This window comes from Cajanus cajan, chromosome 10 (assembly GCF_000230855.2).
Source record: "Cajanus cajan strain Asha chromosome 10, NIPB_CcT2T_4, whole genome shotgun sequence".
Taxonomy (NCBI): domain Eukaryota; kingdom Viridiplantae; phylum Streptophyta; class Magnoliopsida; order Fabales; family Fabaceae; genus Cajanus; species Cajanus cajan.
Window position 1 is genome coordinate 32,806,634 of NC_138526.1, and position 19,983 is coordinate 32,826,616.

General features: G+C 30.0%; 2 protein-coding genes across 3 annotated transcripts; one reads left to right on the forward strand and one right to left on the reverse strand.

The window, feature by feature from the left end:
- The first annotated feature begins 8,434 nt into the window (after positions 1 to 8,434).
- LOC109813614 (protein CYSTEINE-RICH TRANSMEMBRANE MODULE 9) lies at positions 8,435 to 9,392 on the forward strand. Its single transcript, XM_020377838.3, has 3 exons — positions 8,435 to 8,595; positions 8,856 to 9,000; positions 9,115 to 9,392. Exons 1-3 carry the CDS (start codon positions 8,562 to 8,564, stop codon positions 9,158 to 9,160), a joined length of 225 nt encoding a protein of 74 aa, XP_020233427.1. The 5' UTR covers positions 8,435 to 8,561; the 3' UTR covers positions 9,161 to 9,392.
- Positions 9,393 to 10,741: 1,349 nt separating this feature from the next.
- On the reverse strand, positions 10,742 to 18,222 carry LOC109813608 (eukaryotic translation initiation factor 2 subunit gamma). Of its 2 annotated transcripts, none has more exons than XM_020377826.3 (9): positions 18,063 to 18,222; positions 16,005 to 16,173; positions 15,605 to 15,666; positions 14,899 to 15,011; positions 14,719 to 14,821; positions 12,694 to 12,921; positions 12,385 to 12,603; positions 11,691 to 11,951; positions 10,742 to 11,380 (listed from the first exon to the last, which is right to left on the reverse strand). In XM_020377826.3, the coding sequence occupies exons 2-9, from the start codon at positions 16,108 to 16,110 to the stop codon at positions 11,072 to 11,074; spliced, it is 1,401 nt and encodes a 466-aa protein (XP_020233415.1). In that variant the 5' UTR covers positions 16,111 to 16,173; positions 18,063 to 18,222; the 3' UTR covers positions 10,742 to 11,071. The 2 variants fall into 2 exon arrangements, with proteins under 2 accessions (XP_020233415.1, XP_020233416.1); XM_020377827.3 differs by having other exon boundaries at positions 16,005 to 16,115; positions 18,063 to 18,174.
- Between the last annotated feature and the right edge of the window lie 1,761 nt (positions 18,223 to 19,983).

Sequence of the window (19,983 nt, forward strand, 5' to 3'; positions counted from 1 at the left end):
GAGGGAGTATTGTATTTGTCATCAATATCGTCAACATTATAATTATTGTTGTCATCAATATTATTATTTTATTAATATTATCATTGTTATTATCATTATTATCATCATTATCACTACCATCATCACTAGTATTAAGATAATTAATTAGAACTAATTAAGATAACAAATATTTAATAAAAAGTAGTGTAGTAAGTATAATATTATTTTATTTATATTGTCCATTTTTCATCAAATAATATATTAAGTAAAAAAATCGTTTAGTAAGCTAAGCTTTTATTGTATTTATAAATGAAACTTTTTTCAATCAATTATTTTTTCCTCTTAAAAAAATCATTTTCTAATTGTCCTTGCATTAATTATTTTTCTATGAATAACCTTAATTAATTAACAATTTTAGGCAAAAAAATTAATTATGAAAATTAATTAAATAAAAAAATATTTCATATTATAATTGAAGAAGATGAGTAGACATTCTTAGAAATTTTATTTTTAATAATTATTATGAGCTACATATATTATTTATAGTATTTATATTAGTTATTTACATTTAGTTAGGCTCTATAAAGTGATCTAATTTTAGAGAACCTTTAGACTGCCAACAGGAAAAATTGATATGGGCCCAAATAAGTGGAAACCAGATTTGGCCCGTTAGGGGTTAATGGGAACCTTAATAGGTTTAAAATCGTAAAGATGGTCATGGTCCCCAATATGCAAAATCAGAAACACACGTCTCTCTGTCTCCCCATCAGAAGAGTAACATCAAGTCCCGTTAAGGAATCCAGTGATTTGGCAGAGGAAGATCATTGCACCAAAAGACTATTCCGCTGCAACCTTTTGATCAACATCAATGGATACAGGTTCGTGTTATTAACATTAACTTTGTAATCTGAGACAACGGTTCTTAATATTGATTAATGGAAAATATTTATTTGACTTAAGAAATTTATCCCAACAAGTGGTATCAGAGTCACCGTTGTCATTAGGTTATAGGGTTCTAAAGTGTATTATTATAATTTTTATTTTCATTGATAGTACATGTATTTGAATGCGTTGGTCGTATGATAGTTTCTATTTGGTTTAATTGGTCGTATGGATATGAGGATTGATTAAAAAAATTGAATTTTTATTAACGGGATTGATTAAAGTTTTTTTTTTTTTAAAATATTGTGAAATTGTATAATTTTCCATGAATGTTATATATATATATTTATATATAACAATTTTGCAATGATCCAGAAGACATTGTCAAATGAAGAATTTTTAAGCATTTTAATTTTCTCACTAGAAGTGAGATAATTGTGCAACAATGAAATAAAGGAATATTTTCTCACCAGAAGTGAGTTAATTGTGCAATAATAAAATAAAAGAATATTTTTCTCACCGGAAGTGGGAAAATAATATGAACAGTGAAAAGGAAAAGGGTAGATATAAAGACACAAATATAATATGAATATTATGTTTGATCCTTTGAGTGCCACCAGAAGTGAAATAATTTTGTCAAAGTCACTGTTATAATATTAAATGATATTTGGGAAAATTATATGATCAATATATTAAATTTCACATTATCGAAATTTTAATGGCATTCTCGTAAGAATTATTTTCTTGAAATTTAAATGATATTATGTTCAAATTTAAATTGATATTCTTTTTAATATCAAATTTGAGTGCGAATGTTGGCAGAATATAGACCCTCTTTATTAATTAATTTGTCTGGTAATTTTTAATTAAATAAATTTATGTAATATATGTCCAAAGCAATCCCTATTATAGAAATTAATTTGATTAAAATTACAATAGATGTTAATATGAGATTATTTATGCAATTTGTGCTCATCCCAAAGGAAGACACAATTTGGCCAAATAATAACATGTTTGTGATGATAAATATGTGACAATTATAAAGTTACAATCATGTGAATAATAGTCGGTCCAAAGAAAGACTATTATTTGACAGAATTAATTGTCAATATTTGATCGTTGCATTGAGAGTATCACTAACAAGTTAATTTGTATGTCTATAGACGAAGAATTAATGTTGTGTTCGGTCTCTTGTAATGAGTCTATTATGTAAATAGTCTGCATGTTTTATTTATTTTATTTTACTTTGTGAGCATGTAATTAAATTTTTAAAAAAATATGTTCTATTACAATTGTTGTTGCTAGTGCTGTTAACTTATCTACTAAAATTAATTGTATACCCATGCTTAATGGGACAAACTTTAAGGCCTGGAAGGAAGTAGTTGAAATAATTCTTGACTGCATGGATCTTGATCTTGCACTTCGGGCTGAGAAACCAACTCCAACTCCTGAAAACCCGGATGAGGATAAGGTTGAAAAGTGGGAACGCTCAAACCGAATGTGTCTGATGATCATGAAGCGATCTGTTCCAGAAGTTTTTCAGGGCTCTATTTCTGAGAGCCACAATGCTAAAGGTTTCCTTGATGCTGTTGAGCAGTATTTCACCAGTTATGAGAAAATTGATGCAAGTAGTTTGTCTTCTAAACTTATCTCTATGAGATACAAAGGTAAAGGAAACATAAAGGAGTATATTATGGAAATGTCTAATCTCGTGTCAAAACTAAAAGCATTAAAGTTAGAGCTGTCTAATGACTTGCTCGTGCATCTAGTTTTGATTTCCCTTCCTACACACTTTGGACAATTCAAGGTGAGTTATAATACTCAGAAAGATAAATGGACCTTGAATGAATTGATTTCTCACTGTGTGCAAGAGGAGGAAAGGCAGCAAAGAGAAAAGACTGAAAGTGCTCATTTAGCCTCAAGCTCTCAAAATAGGAAGAGAAAGAATAATAAGGATGTTGTAAAAAAGACTTCTCAGCAAAAGAAAGTTAAAAAGGATGAGAACACACCTACTTGCTTCTTCTACAAAAAGTCTGGGCACATGAAGAAAGAGTGTCCCAAGTACGCCTCTTGGCGTGTAAAGAAAGGTAATATTCTCTCTTTTGTTTGTTCTGAAGTTAATTTAGCTTTTGTACCACATGATACTTGGTGGGTAGATTCTGGTGCTACTACTCACATTAGTGTATCCATGTAGGGTTGTCTTTGGAGCCGACTGCCAAGTGATAATGAAAGATTTATCTATGTGGGTGATGGCAACACGGTCACAGTGGAGACTATTGGAATAATTAGATTACAGTTAAAAACTGGATTTCATTTAGATTTATTTGAGACTTTTATTGTACCGTCTTTTAGGCGAAATTTAATTTCTATTTCTAGTTTGGACAAATTTGGTTTTTCTTGTTCATTTGGAAATAATAAATTTAGCCTCTATCAAAATTTAAATGTTGTTGGTTCTGGTTCTTTAATTGATAATTTATACTTACTAGATGTAGTTAATTCCAATAAAGAAAATTTTTATATTGATTCTCGTGGTACAAAACATAAAATAAATGAGAAATCAGCCACCTTATGGCATAAGCGTTTAGGCCATATCTCTAAACAGAGAATTCAGAGGCTTGTGTCGGATGAGATTCTTGAACCCTTTGACTTGTCAGACTTTGAGGTTTGCGTTGAATGTATTAAGGGTGAACAAACAAATTCTAGAAAATTAGGTGCCGAAAGGGCTAAGGACGTTTTGGAATTAACTCACACAGATATTTGTGGACCATTCCCTACGGCATCTTGGAATGGGCAACAATATTTCATTACGTTCATAGATGATTATTCAAGGTACGGCTACCTATTTTTAATTCATGAGAAGTCTCAATCCCTAGATGTTTTCAAATCTTTTAAAGCTGAAGTTGAGCTTCAACTTGGAAAGAAATTAAGGCCATCAAATCTGATCGTGGTGGTGAATATTACGGTAGATATGATGGATCAGGTGAACAACGTCCAGGGTCTTTTGCGCTTTTCCTAAGGGAATGTGGCATCGTTCCCCAGTATACTATGCCTGGGAAACCAAGCATGAACCGTGTTGCAAAACGTAGAAACAGGACTCTTAAGGATATGGTGAGAAGTATGATTAGTCATTCTTCCTTACTAGAGTCACTGTGGGGAGAAGTGCTTAAGACTGTAGTTTACATCCTAAATAGGGTACCAAGTAAAGTAGTTAACAAAACTCCTTATGAGCTATGGACGGGTAAAAGGCCAAGTCTAAAGCATTTACACATTTGGGGTTGTCCGGCTGAAGCGCATCCTTATAGGTAGCATGAAAGCAAGCTGGAGTCAATGACTGTTAGCTGTTATTTGTTAGTTATCCTGAACGCTCTCGGGGTTATAAATTTTACAATCCCACTACTAGATCATTCTTTGGGACGGGGAATGTGAGATTCCTTGAGGATGTTGAGTTTGGGAAGGAAGAGAACATAAGAAATGTTGTCTTTGAGGAAGAACCTGTCATTGACAGTGATCAAGTCCTCGTGCCTATTACTATTGCAGTACCTACCCTAGTAATAGGTGAAAATCATGGAGTTATTCCTGACATTGTCCCAACACAAGACAATATTGAGGTTCTCCCTCAAATACCTATAGAGCAAGCTCAACAACCTCAAGAAGTGTCATTAAGGAGATCCACTAGAGAAAAGAAAAGTGCAATTCCAGATGATTACATTATGTTTCTCCAAGAACATGAGGACTGCGTTGGTTTAACAGAGGATGATCCAATCAACTTCTTTCAAGCTATGCGCAGTTCTAACTCTCAAAAGTGGATTGATGCCATGAAGGATGAGATGAAATCTATGCAAGACAACAATGTTTGGGATCTCGTTGAATTACCTGAAGGTGTGAAACCTATTGGTTGTAAATGGATATTTAAAACCAAGAGGGATTCAAAAAGGTAATATAGAGAGAGATATAAGGCTCGTTTAGTTGCTAAAGGTTTCACTCAAAAGGAAGGCATTGATTACAGTGAAACCTTTTCTCCGGTTTCTTCAAAGGATTCTTTTAGAATAATGATGGCATTCGTAGCTCATTATGATTTAGAGCTCCATCAGATGGATGTTAAAACTGCATTTCTAAATGGTGACATTGAAGAAACGATTTATATGATGCAACCAGAAAATTTTGTGTCTGGTAACTCAAAGTCTATGGTATGCAAACTAAATAAATCCATCTATGGTCTCAAACAAGCTTCCCGTCAATGGTATCACAAGTTCCATCAAGTTATTACCTCATATGATTTTGAGGCAAATATAATTGATGATTATGTTTATCATAAGTTTAGTGGGAGTAAATATATATTCTTGGTGTTATATGTCGATGATATACTGCTTGCCAGTAGCGATATAGGCTTATTGCACGAAACCAAGAGATTTCTAACAAAGAATTTTGAAATGAAAGATCTTGGTGAAGCCTCTTTTGTATTAGGTATTAAGATACTAAGAGATCGTTCTCATGGTATCATAAAGTTATTACAAGAGAACTATATCGATAAAGTTTTAGATAGATTCGGCATGAAAGATAGTAAACCAAGAGATACCCCTATAGCCAAGGGAGACAAATTTAGCCTCAAACAGTGCCCTAATAATGACCTTGAAAGAAATGAGATGCAAAAGATTCCCTATGCTTCAGCTGTGGGAAGTCTAATGTATGCTCAATTTGTACTCGTCCCGATATTGTATTTATAGTGGGAGTTTTGGGAAGATACTTAAGTAATCCTGGGATGTAGCATTGGAAGGAAGTAAAACATGTAATGCGCTATTTGAAGAGGACAAAAGGATATATGTTCACTTATCAGAAGTCTGACAGTTTAGAGATCATTGGATACTCAGACTCTGATTTTGTCGGATGTTAAGACAGTAAATGTTCCACATCTGGATACATCTTTATATTAGTTGGAGGAGCTATCTCTTGAAAGTCTATTAAACAGACTATTATAGCTTCTTCAACCATGGCTGCGGAGTTCATTACTTGTTTTGAGGCATCCAATCATGGGATATGGCTGCGAAATTTTATCACTAATTTACGTGTGGTTAATGGCATTGAAAGGCCATTGAAAATCTATTGTGATAATAACTCTACAGTTCTTTATTCCAATAACAATAGGAGTACAACCAAGTCAAAATTCATTGATATAAAGTTTCTGGTTGTTAAGGAAAGAGTTCAGAATAAGCAAATTTCTATAGAACATATAGGGACTAATTTTATGCTAGTTGATCCACTTATTAAGGGTTTGGTGCCTAAAGTTTTTCATGAGCACACTGCTCATATAGGTGTAATCCCTTATAGTACCCTAGTTTAGTGGGAGTCTCATTTATGTTTTATGTCTTCTTTATTTTTTAATTTTTCTAGATATTTGTATTATTTGGATTTTCTACAGAAATAAAGTTGATGTTCATAATTTTATTCTGAGCTTGTTTGTGTGCAATATATATATGTTGCGTTTTGAATGGATCTCTATAAAGAATAAAGTTTGGACCAGTTGGAAATAGACATGATTGAGATCACGTTGCATGTAATTTCCATGCCACTTATCCATATTTGATCTATGTCATTGAGTGCATACAATTATGGTGATCATTGTGGTTTAGTCACATTAGATAATGATGAAAGCTGTAGTGGTTCCCTGTTGTTGTATGAGATGGACCAGATTGTTTAATGGGAGTCTAAAAGTAAATAGCATACGGTTGCGTGCCTAAAGAATTTTGTGATATAAATACTTAAATGAATATGAAACTCAAGTGGGAGATTGTTAGAAATTTTATTTCTAATAATTATTGTGGGCTGCATATATTATTTGTAGTATTTATATTAGTTATTTACATTTAGTTGAGCTCTATAAAAGTGATCTAATTTTAGTGAGCCTTTAGACTACCAACAGGAAAAATTGATATGGGCCCAAATAAGTAAAAACCAGATTTGGCCCGTTAGGGGTTAATGGGAACCCTAATAAGTTTAAAATCGTAAAAATGGTCATGGTCCCCAATATGCCAAATCAGAAATACACGTCTCTCTGTCTCCCCATCAGAAGAGTAACATCAAGTCTTGTTAAGGAATCTAGTGATTTGGCTGAGAAAGATCATTGCACCAAAAGATTATTCCGCTGCAACCTTTTGATCAACGTCAATGGATATAGGTATGTGTTATTAACATTAACTCTGTAATCTGAGACAACAATTTTTAATATTGATTAATAGAAAATTTCTATTTGCCTTAAGAAATTTATCCCAACAGACACAATATACATGTGATAAATATTTTCTTTCCAAATATTAATTAATTAAGTGAGAAATAATTAAGTGAAAAAACATTTAACTTGAAAATGTTAAGAAAATTATTGATAATTTCATGTTATTAATTATATTGACCTATTTTCTTAAAAGATATGAATTAATTGAAAAAGTTTTAGATATAAAGACAAAGTAGTAATAATAGAAAATTTAAAAGAAAAAATAATCATACTTATTATTATTATTAATATATATATATATATATATATATATATATATATATATACTTGTAACAATTTATACATCAATTTTTATATTTACTTTTCTTCATCATATTATCTATATATTTTAAAATTTTCTTTCTTTTTTTCTCTTGAACTCTCTTAATTTAATAAATTATTATACAACGTATTATTATATAAATATCATTTTCAATAGAAAATACACTTAATATGTTTTCTAACGTGTTAAATCTTTGTCAGATTACTCTAAGATGGAATCTTATAACACTGTTTGCGAAAGAAGAAAAAAATGCTACAAGAGGGAAACAAGGAATTTAGCATTAAATTAAATAATCAATATAATATAATTATATATATGAAAAATCAATAATAGTATTAATTTATTATATTAAATTGTATATTAAAAGCTATTAATTAATATTAATATTAGTTCATATTATTGTTAATATTAATATATCAATTAACATTAATTTATATAATATAAATATTAGTGTTATACATACATTTCACTTTCCAATTTATACTCTGAAAATTTGAATCATCCATCCAATTTCATTTTCACTACATTTTCTCTTTTCTTTTTTAATCGTATTATCCATTCCCTCCCTACTTTTTTTTACTAGCTCTCTCCTGATTTTGGAATGTCCACGTATGTTGAAATGTGAAAACGAACTAGTCGGTCCACGTATTCATGAATTTTCTTGGGCTAGCTAAAAACATTTTGTTCAGTTGTTCTCATTTAATCAATTTTTAGAAGAACCCCAATCAATCATAGGGTTACGTGGTGCAAAACCATATAAAGAATGTGAATTAATTGCATAAAAAAATATCAACGACAACGTAGTCTAGAAGGGTCAAATGTTTCAAAACTACGCGTGGAAGTTGCGAATTTCGAAGGATTACTAATGAAAGAGATTGCAACACGTGGCAGCCACATATAACATGGGAACACCGACATTGTTTTCTTATCTATAAGTCTATAACTGTAACGCGTTTGTAATGTAATTGTCCCACACGACATTAGAATTTCGATTGCTTTAAGGAACCTTCCCACAGCCCCTAATAAACCTATATATATACTACACAACCGTATATTCATTTTCATCATTTCCAACTTCAGATTCTCTTACAGTTGAATCAAAACCATTTTGCTTTGTAAGAAAAACACAACTTCTTCATCATCATCATCACCATGAGTCACTTCAACAATCACCAAGAAGCCCCTGGTGAGTTTTTATCATTCATCATAATGTTCCCTTTTGGGACAACAAAATTTGGTTTCCATTGTGATTTTTTTTTCTTCAAATAAAGATGAATTGACCATGCTTGCATTGTCAATGTTCGTTATCTTAAAATTCTTTTTTTTTTTTCTTCCTTAAATTAATGTCATGTTTAGATTTTGCACAAAGCTTAAGCTAAAATTGATATGTTAATATTTCCATGTGAATGATGAATATGTTTCTAATGAGATGATATTGTGATGCAGCTGTATCATACCCTCCAGCTCCATATATCAGTGCCCCACCACCTATGGGTTACCCTTCGAAGGATGGTCCTACAGCTGTAGGGTACCCCCAACAAAGAGTTCCAGAGGAAACCAAAAGCAGGGGTGATGGGTTTTGGAAGGGATGGTAAGTTCATAGTCAAAATCAATCACTACACCTTATATTGAGTTTTAGTTTTTCATAAGCATGCAGCAAATTAAATCTTTTTTTTGACTCTTTTTTTTTTTTGTTTTCTTGCAGTTGTGCTGCTTTATGTTGCTGCTGGGTCTTGGATTGTTGCTTCTGATTGAATCATTGAATCATAGCACAGATTGTGTTTATCATCATTTGTTTTGCTTCACATTACTAGCTTCCTATTGTATTCTTTGTAGTTTGTAGAAGAATAAGGATCTTTGTCCTCTTGGACAGCGTGTATTATATCCCTTTTGTGGATGCTGTTTTTTATTCCCTATACTTTATGATGTATTTAATCAGTGTATTATTTGATTTTTGTTAATAAAAAAAGTTATGATAAGTTAGTTATCGCGTTTGAGAACATTCTAATGGTTGACATAGCTTGGTGTTTCAATCTCAAACACCTTGATAATTGCATCCAAATTCCGTAAATAATTGTATTGTCTGATTCGCTTTATACCCATATATTATAAATTATATTAATATGGAAAACAAATATTACACAATTGGTCCTACAACTTTGTCTGTATAAAGATGCGCGCAAGTGGCAATGTTGTGAAGTTGTTCTTTAAGTTTGCTAGTTGAGAAACATTGATATCCTTTTATATGGAGGAACATTGATTTTAGTTATTTAATGATTATATTTATAATTAAGAAATAAAATAACAGTTTGGATTTATTAAGTAATAGGTATCAATCTCGATGCAATCATTGTAAAAAAAACAAAAAAAAAACAAAACAAAAGTCATTGACAGGTGTTTAGGTGTAATTGGTATTATTTTATGCTTCAAAATAAAGTTTTGTTTTGATATTATGTGTTTAATGCATGTTTTTATTAATATATATTTATGAATACTATCAAAATAAAACTCTTTATCCAAAAAATTGTATACATGTGTTTTCCTAAAAAAAATTACTAATACTAGAGAGAAAATTTTCAAATGCTAGACTGTACGTGCACAAAAACTCAAGTCTGGATGCATCGACATTGAAAACATCAAACAACAATTCTTTAAGGTCTGCGTTCAAAATTCAAAATTACTCTTCGGTGATGAATGAATGCACTAGAAGTAGAAACAAAATCTAAAAGCGGTGAGAGAATTACAACACTCTTACAGTCTTATTAACATTTACAAATCAAGCAAAATCTTATTCAAATATTTCCCTAAAGGTAACCTTTAAACCTTTTTTTTTAATTCCTTGATTAGAACTATATCATCCAAAAACGTATATGGATTTTGGATATAACCTTTCAAGTATTGTCAATAATTAAATTCCTTTATAAGCATTTCTTAAAAAAAAATTTCTATAAAAAAAAATTATACATGATTTCCCTCAGTTTAGAATTCTCAATCTAGAAGTATATGTCTCAGGCTCACAGCATCAACAAAACATCAATTTAATTACAGGAACAGTTTTGAGATAATAATAATCATAAATCCATTATCGATTATTAAAGCTCAGTATTTTCAATCAATGATTCGATATAAATATAGATCATTTCTATGAAAATCTTTAAAAAATAATAAGAAAATTAAGCTCTTTATAAACATAAACTTCATAAATTAAAAAGTTAAACTTCTAAAGATGTTACTACTATAAAACTTTTACAAATTTACTTAATTTTAACTCCTGAAAAATTTTATTATTTTCACATTTTTTATTTTCTTCTAAGAAAGTGCTTAAGAAAATATTTAACCACCGCAAAACAAAATGCTTCATGGTACACACCAAACCAATAATGCATATTGGTAAGATGGCATGGATTGAAACAAGTGCTTGCTGAGATGCTCACTCCCAGCCTGAACTCAATCAGCATAAGATACACAACTTCAATAATAGGTACAGTGGGGAAAATAAACCAATAACGATGTGAAAACAAAAATAGACAACAATCAAAACGTTTTCTTCTCCACCTCACAAAAATGGTTCCCAACAAGTGTCTCCCTTCCCACATATCTAGATTCATCTCAGATTTTTATAATAACTGATCTTTTACTTCTGGTCTGTCTCTTATCTGTATTCAACTCAAATGGGGAGCAGGAGGGACATCAAGAGTGATTCCTGCTTGAATTTGGCCCCACCCAATAAGACGCCAATGCTTCTCCACACGTCGACTAAGTGCAATCTTCTCACCCTTGCTGGTGCACACAGGGGAAGTAAGTTGTAACTTCGCCAAATCATTCTTCACAGCAATAACTCTAGCCCCCGTTGACATTGATCCTATGTTCAACATTAACATCTCTCCTTTGGCAAGCTTAGATACCTTTCCCTGTCTCTCTGAGCCTTTTGTCCGGACACCAAGAAGCCGTCGAAGCAAGAAAAAGTTAACCTGCAAGACCAACAGGGAGAGGCAGAACTGAATTTCCATCTTTCATGAGTTGTGACAAAATAAAAGTTGACACATGAGACTGAATTAGGAAACATGTAGAGTTTAGAGTAGTGCACACCACTGACCAAATGCCCCCAGATTTTTTGCAAGCAAAAGAAATGAATGAAGATATTATATAAAGTAAGATCTTTATTCACAGTCCTCACTCATCTCATGAATAACAAAATTAGTAAAGTTGATTGATAACTCATTCAATTCATGGCAGGTTGGTATAAATGGATAATTAGACATAGGTTACGTAGCCACCTACCTCAAGTTCAACAAAAACCTCAGGCAGTGATCCAACCTCTCCTAGAACTTGACCTACCAACCTATCAGCACGTGTCAAAGTGGGATCCATTGTTGTCCCAACACCAATTAGGCCTCCAGGCACAGCAAATTGAAGCTCATTTTGTTCAGCATACAATGAAACTATTCTCGAGTATATAGGTGTGCATCTGATATTTCCACTCTCATCTTTAACAACAATTCCAGGTCGAACTTCAATGAATTGATTGACCTTCAAAACACCCTGTAATGAACAAATTGTTAGATGAGTCTGAAAAGAACAGATCAATACATTTGATCCCAAGACTCAGCCTAGAATGTACATGGTCTTTAAGCCACTTGAAAATTTATCATAACAAATTCAATAGATTTACCCACAACAATACCAAAGTTGATTCCCTTATTTTAGTTTGGAAATAAAATGGTATTCCAAGGAATATTGGAAAATTATAGACAAAGATTCCAAAAGAAAAAACAATGCAAATATGAAACAAAACATGGCACTTGTCTAGTGTTCATAATATAGAGCTTGGCATTATTTATAATATCACTTTTGAAATTATAGCATAGATTAAACATTTTAAAAATTATGCATTGAAAACACTAATGGGGATAATAATTTCTGCAAGTCGGTGCAAATCAAACATGATATATGGGGAATTGACCAGAAGGCTTACCCTGAGGATGCTTCCACCAGCCACACCTCCTTTTATCTCATCAACCTCAAAACCAGGCTTATTGACATCAAATGACCGAATTACTATCATATTAGGTGGAGAAATAAAGTTCCTTTCAGGAATTGGAATCTTCTTCACAATATACTCACACACAACATCAATATTATACTTCAACTGTGCTGAAATAGGCACTACTGGTGCACCATCAGCAACAGTTCCCTGGCAAGTCACAAAAGGGAACAATTATTTTGTAAGTTAATGAAAAAAAATTTAACTTGTGTAAAAGAAATCACTCTAAAGAAAACTTACTTGTATAAACTTTGAAATTGCTTCATGCTGATTGATTGCCACATTTTCTTGAATCAAGTCTACCTTATTCTGAAGGATTATTATGTGCTGTAGACGCATAATTTCCACAGCAGCTAAATGCTCAGAGGTTTGTGGTTGTGGGCAGCTTTCATTGGCAGCTATGAGTAGCAAAGCTCCATCCATGATAGCTGCTCCATTAAGCATTGTAGCCATGAGAATATCATGTCCCTAGAGAAATTGGAACAGTAAAAATAAATATCATACAGATGTAAAAGCAAACAAACAAAACATATATTAAATGATTTAGCATTTGATTCAAGACCTGTAATTACCTGACTTATAAAAAGGATACCCATAGAAATATTTTAATGCCACATCATACATAAAAGAGTAAAAGCAAAAAATACGTGAGAAAATCTTGGGTGCTCCATTAAGTAGGCCCACTGGTTGGAATAGTTAGTCAATCAGCTAGTTAGAGATGTGCAAGGATCAGCTATAAATAAGAGAAAGAAGGATTAACACGGGTTACCCCCTAATGTAATAGTTTTCTATCAATACCATAACAATAATAATTTTTCCCCATTAGGTAAGATCAGTTACCTATATCTCATGATCCTGTTGGGCTATGTTAAATATCAAATCCGCAAGGATATTATTCACCACAAGATCCCTCTTAATAATTTCTTCAATGTCTTTGACTCCTTGGTCTCCCTCTACCCCTTTTCACATAACTAAAAAGCATGCAATCTACTTTCCTTACTAGTACTTTGAGTTACTTTCCTTGCACATATCCAAACTACTTTATAACTAATTTTCTGTCATTTTCCTAGATGAGTCATATCAATGTACTCTTATGCACAAGGATTTCATATACTGTACTTTATTGTATGGTCACATTCATCTTTATTCAATAAACACAATTTTTGTTCAGTATTTTGAACCAGTAAATATCATGATCCTAGAGCTTCATATTTTTCTTACTTAATACCATTGAATGTATACAACTTCTATAGCATTATATGAGTGTGTTTGGTCCAACTTATTTTTTACTTTTCCTTAGATAGAGAAATTGGGTCAAAAACTCTTCATATAAAAATACTTCAATAGCTTTTAAAAGAAAAAATACTAAAATGAGTAGCTTTGATAAATATATAATATTATAAATTGGTTAGTGTGTGTTGTGCTGAGGCAATCAGATTAAATATCTTTGATAAATATTATATATTATTTGCAAATTATCATTAAATAAAACTATCAATTAAAGTAATTTTTGACATATTCAAAAATTAAAAGTTTTAAATGCCTATATTTTAATATTTTTATTATCACTTGTAAATATGCTATTTTATTGGACAAGAGAACAAATCTTAAATAACATGTGAAATATTTTACTAAACTTTTAACTTACAAAGAGCTCGAGTTAAAAAACACAAAGTTGACAAGCAGCTTCTAATTTTAAGTTCTTATTTTCAGCATTAATTTAAAAGTAATATTTAAATAAAAAAGCTGGGCTAAATACCCTAAGTGTAATCACAGACAGTAAAGACTAACATAGCTGAGAGAATATATATTTATTGGTACAGAACAAGGGATATCTCATGCTCAGGAACACCGAAGAAATTTTCAATGTGTATATTCATGCATATATCATGCATATATGCACACAATACCCATATCTTCTTGCCATTTAAATTGGGAGCAAATGTGACAAGGAGAGGAGAGATTATGTATATTTTATAAAAGTAAATATGTATTAATATAATGGTTTTGATTTATTTGTCTAAACATTTTTTAAAATAAAACAGTTTTCTTTTTATATCAAAAACGCAACTCCTTCCTGTTTTTTAAAAAATTGTTTATTTTAAGAATCATTTTTTTAAAAAACATTTTTCTATTTAAAAAAAAAATGGCCCTATAACTAACCAGATGTACAGGCATATGAAAGTAAAGTCATTATTATATCTAAAATGTAACAAAATATGCGTAAAACAGCCCTAGATAACAAATGTAAGTTCAGGACATTACTGGGCAATCCACAAATGAAACATGTCTCAGCAATTTCATCTTAGAGTTTTCAAACCCTGGCACATCACACATAGGGTTATCTTCCTTTCCACTTCCATAAGCCCTGTAGAAAAAAAAAATTGATCAGCTCACCAAAAGTTAAAATAACCTGATCATATTGACAAATGCGAAAATACCCACTTGTAGCACATAGGCCTAGAACACCGTTCATCTTCACACTTGTATATTTTTGCATTTGCATAGCCAAGCTTGATTGTAATGTTACGCTCCAACTCATTTTTGAAACGGACAGTCTACATAACATTCATGGATACAACACATGTCAACAGTTTAAAAATCCTTTTGCTAAAAGAAAATGTGTATTAAAAATAAAATATGTCATACTTATGTGTAACCCTTTCTTTTAAAATAGAAAATGGAGAAAAAAATAGTAGCATAGAAAATTTATCTAAATTTTCTCAAACAATATAGCCACTAGAGAATAAGATAACTACTACTTAGAAAAAGGCTTCCATCACCAGAGTTAATCAAGAGAACCTAAGTCCTAAATATACAATTTATAACCCACTAGCTGGATTTCACAAGTTGCATGAAACCATCTACTTATTAGATTGAATAAAATATTTAAATAAGGTCTGTTTGAATAAGTTTCTCCAAAACACTTTCAAAAGAATTAAAAATAAAATAAGTTTCTCCATAAACTAAAATTAGTTTAAACATAAAGTTTAAAAAAAAATTGGAGAAACTTATTTAATTTTTCTTCTAATTTTTCTTCTCCTATAAGTGCTTGTAGATAAATTTATCCAAACAAACATAAGTTAAACACCTACACCCTCACCTCTACAGCCCAAAAGAAGTAAAGAAAAATTTTGAGAAAAAAGAATACCTGCACGCCTGATATTGCTTTCACAACTGTTGACTTGCCATGTGCCACATGACCTATAGTACCTGTTAGAGTGTAATTCATTACATCAGTATCAACAGTGACAAATGGAAAAGGTTACATAATATTTTCAATAAAATAATTATACAGTTCTAGAGTTTAATTTTAATACACTATCAATGTAATGATTTTTACACTGTCAACTAATTAGATATCACACTAGTATGACATCAAAAATAATAATTACAAAAGTCAACAGTTTTACAATATAAGGTAATCTATAATAGGATAATAGTGTAAAAAACTTTTACATTGTCAGTGCATTTTAATTAAATTCCAAGTTCTAATATGAATATAACAAAATTGATATAAATAAATCATAAAACATGGGATAAAATATTACCGATATTAATAGTAGCCTGACGTGATATGACTTCTGGAGAAAGTGGATGCAATTTTGTAACATCCAACTTACTCAGATCTTGTTCCATCAAACCCTTCCGCGACATTTTGACTGCTTTGAATAGAAACTCAAGGGATGAAACTGATTTATGACTTAACAACTAAACTATCTGCATTTACATATCACAGGACAAGAAAAAACTTGCATCAAAATCTACAATCACTTTTCTTTTTTTTGTAAATTAATGTATATAGGCATACAAGACAGAAATCTAATTCTCTATTGTCTTATCATATCATGATGCCTCATCAGGTATAATGTGTATGCTTCACAGATTCATTATTACCATTCTCCATTTTTTTTTTATAATTTTCTAATATAAGAAAAGGGTGGTGCACAGATTTGAAACATTTATAAATAGATTATTCAACTTTCAGTTTAGGCAGTAAAACCCTAGAAGTATAGAAAGCTTGAGAAATAGATAATATACATGTACTAACTTTTCCAAACACAATTTTTGCAAAAGAAGATTGCTAGTTGAAAAACTTAAGCTTGAGAGTAAGAGTAAAGATGAGTTTTTTTAAACAAAATTAAAGTTTCAAAATAGACAATCAATATATTTCTCCATTCACCCTTAACCCATTTCATAATTTCAATTACCAACAGCAATTAACACAATGAGCAACAAAAGAATTGATCATTATATTAAATTTCTGACAAAACCATCATAAAAAAAATTTAATAAGCTATACTAAATCTACCATATTATCTATTTGGTTTCACTGACCGAAGAAGATATCATCATAGTCTAAATCTTACCTATTCCAACTCCCATTACCAAAAGGCATTTTAGATATAGAATGAGCCGCATAATAAATAACAAATATGTTAATGAAATTGAGTTTGAGAAATAGTTTAAATAGTACCATTGGGAATTGCACATGCTAGGAAAGAAAAATATAATACATACAAAATGTTTTATAAGAATCCTTAGACTAAATTGCATAGCAATTAATAACATTCTTTTCATATTCATCCATAACCTCCATACCAGGCATATAAGCCCCATTGTTAACAACTCATACTACATAGTACTAACTCTCCACCACTAACCCAAACCTACCAGCATATGGATACCACGTCAATTAGCAGCAGTTTCTTAGGTAAATCTTCAGAAGGCAGAATCATTTGTAGTATAAAAATGTTGAAATAAAAATAAATAAATTTTTTTTAAAAAAAGTGTAGAGAGGGAAAAGGCAGGTCATGGCAACCAAAAACTGAAAATCACAGAGATAACATCAAATGGCCAATCAAAACTTCAAAAATCAAAACTAATAAATAAAAAAAGGGTGCATCTGTGGACAAAGCTATCAACTAAAGCAGCAACCATATCATCCCATAGCTTTAATTCAGAAAAATATATATTAGGGAAAAGATGCAGAATGCAGTTCTACCACTGGAAAGTAAGTAATGCAGAATAGAGAATCATGTTATCAGTATCTTTATCTTTATCTAGGGTTTTATATTAGATTAGAATTATGCATTGAATTATCTAGAATTTTTCTTATGCTTGGGTTATAAGCGTATTGACACTCTTTAGATGTCTTACGCTGTTAAGACCTATTGCATAATTAAAAAAATATTGTCATCATCATTTTATTTTCTGCAGCATCTAAACACTATTACTGAAACCTTACTGTCAAAAATTGACACTCTTTACAGCACCCATCTCTGGGACTCATACCCAAATCCCTCACATAACATACATACAGACCCCCGCAACGAATCATTACCACACCTCTAAGAGCTAAACCCTATCCAAAGGACACTTTCACAAGACGCTAATTGACATAATTTATAATTTATACCTCACAATTGAAACAAACCACCAGAAAACTCGAATTACAATCACTAACAAATCCATTGATCTCAACACAAACCTAACTTTTCCTTCAAAACACAATGACTTCAAAGGAAAAACGCATTAAAAAAAAGTGTTCGATACGAATTGACAGAGATAAAACAATTTAAAAAAGATAGAAACAAATAAAAGATTACCGATTGGTTCCGAGTGATGCACAGTGCAACTAGAGTGACGAATTTTGCTCGAGCAAAGCACGTTCCTCTCCGGTAAATTGAAGCTCGAACAAATCTTGCTTCGTGGCGTCCTCTTCTTATTTATGGATTCGGAGTAGCTAGGTTTTTCCTTTGCGTTCAGAATCAAGTGGGCCAGTGGATATTGGGCTTGGAATTATTTTGGGCTGTTAATGGGCTTTATTTATAGAGGATAACGGTGGAGAATTTGTTTGGGCTAGATTTTGGACCATGACGCAATGTTTTTTTTGTTGGATACAGAGATTTAAATTAGTTTTTGTTACCTAAATAAAATTAGGTGTCTGAAATTACAAAATTAAGGTAGCTAAGAATAAAGAATGCTTAAAAAAAATATTTATGATTGTTTTAAACAAATTTATTCTAAAAAGTATTTAAAGGATATACAGAGTTTAATTTACCAGTTATACTTATATACTTATATTTATGTCAAATTGTTATTTGTTTTGTAGTGGATATTTCAATTTAATATACTTATTTGTTATAATTATTATCTAAATGTTCAATAATTTTTAGTTTTATAAAATTTTAAAATAATAGATAAATATATTAAAACTCATAATAAAAAATTATATGTTGTAAATCTACTACTAATGGAGATATGTTTATCCGTTGAACATTGAATCAATAATTGAAAATAAAGTAGACTATATATAACAATATAAAAAAATGATGCTTACATGTTGGTGTTTAAGTGAATGTTATTGTTACTATGAAAAAAATTACATATTATTAGTACAAGTTCTTAAAATATATTTGTCAATATAGTATTACCAATCTAATGCAGATATTATCTATAATGTAGTTGATTAGATAAGTTTATTTTAAAATAAAATCAAATAATTTAATTATATGTTTTTTTATAAATTTTCTCAATTTATTTTTATATTTGGAATTATTATACAAACTAAAAAATATATTTTAAAAAATTTATCTTCGTTTTTTTTTTCATTTTATTATAATAATATTAAAATCATCTAATTTAAATATCACAATTCAGTTATATTTAATTGAATATTATTTATGTAAAAAAATCAATTATAAGATATTTATAATACAAATTTTAAATACAATTCAGTATCATTATTTGATTAAATAAGTTTATTTAAATAAATTAAATAAAATTTGTATATTAATTTAGTCCAAATCTAAATTATTTTACATAGTATATATTTTAAATAAGAATGCATATTATTCCTTTTTTGCTACAATAAATATTAAAAACATTTACATTTATATATTATATTGGTATCGAATCCTTACTATTAATAATAAAAATAAATGATGAATAATTTTTATAATGTATTTTTGTATTTCATTTATATTTATTTTTATAAAAAAATAGTTGTTATTTATAATATAGTTGGTTAAATAAGTTTATTTTAGAGAAATCAAAATATATATTTGTATATTTATTTTTTTATAAAATTTCTCTATTTGTAAATATAGTTTTACCAATCCAAATACACATGTTATCTGTAATAAAGTTGATTAAATAAGTTTATTTTTGGAAAATAAAAAAAATCTATATATTTTTATAAGTTTCTCTGTTTATTTAGACTTTTGGATTTACTATACAGAATAAAACATGTATTTTTAAAAATTCTAATGTTCTTGTCTTTCCATTTTATATATTACGATAAATATTAAAATCATCTAATTTTAATATTACAATTCAACAAGTTTATTTTGGATGAATCAAATAAAATTTATTTTATTTAATTGAATATCATTTTCATAAAATATTATAATTCAGTTATATTTAATTAAATATTATTTCATATAAAAAATAATTATTAAATACTTATAATATATATCCTAGAATACAATTCAATATCATTATTCGATTTAATAAGTTTATTTGAAT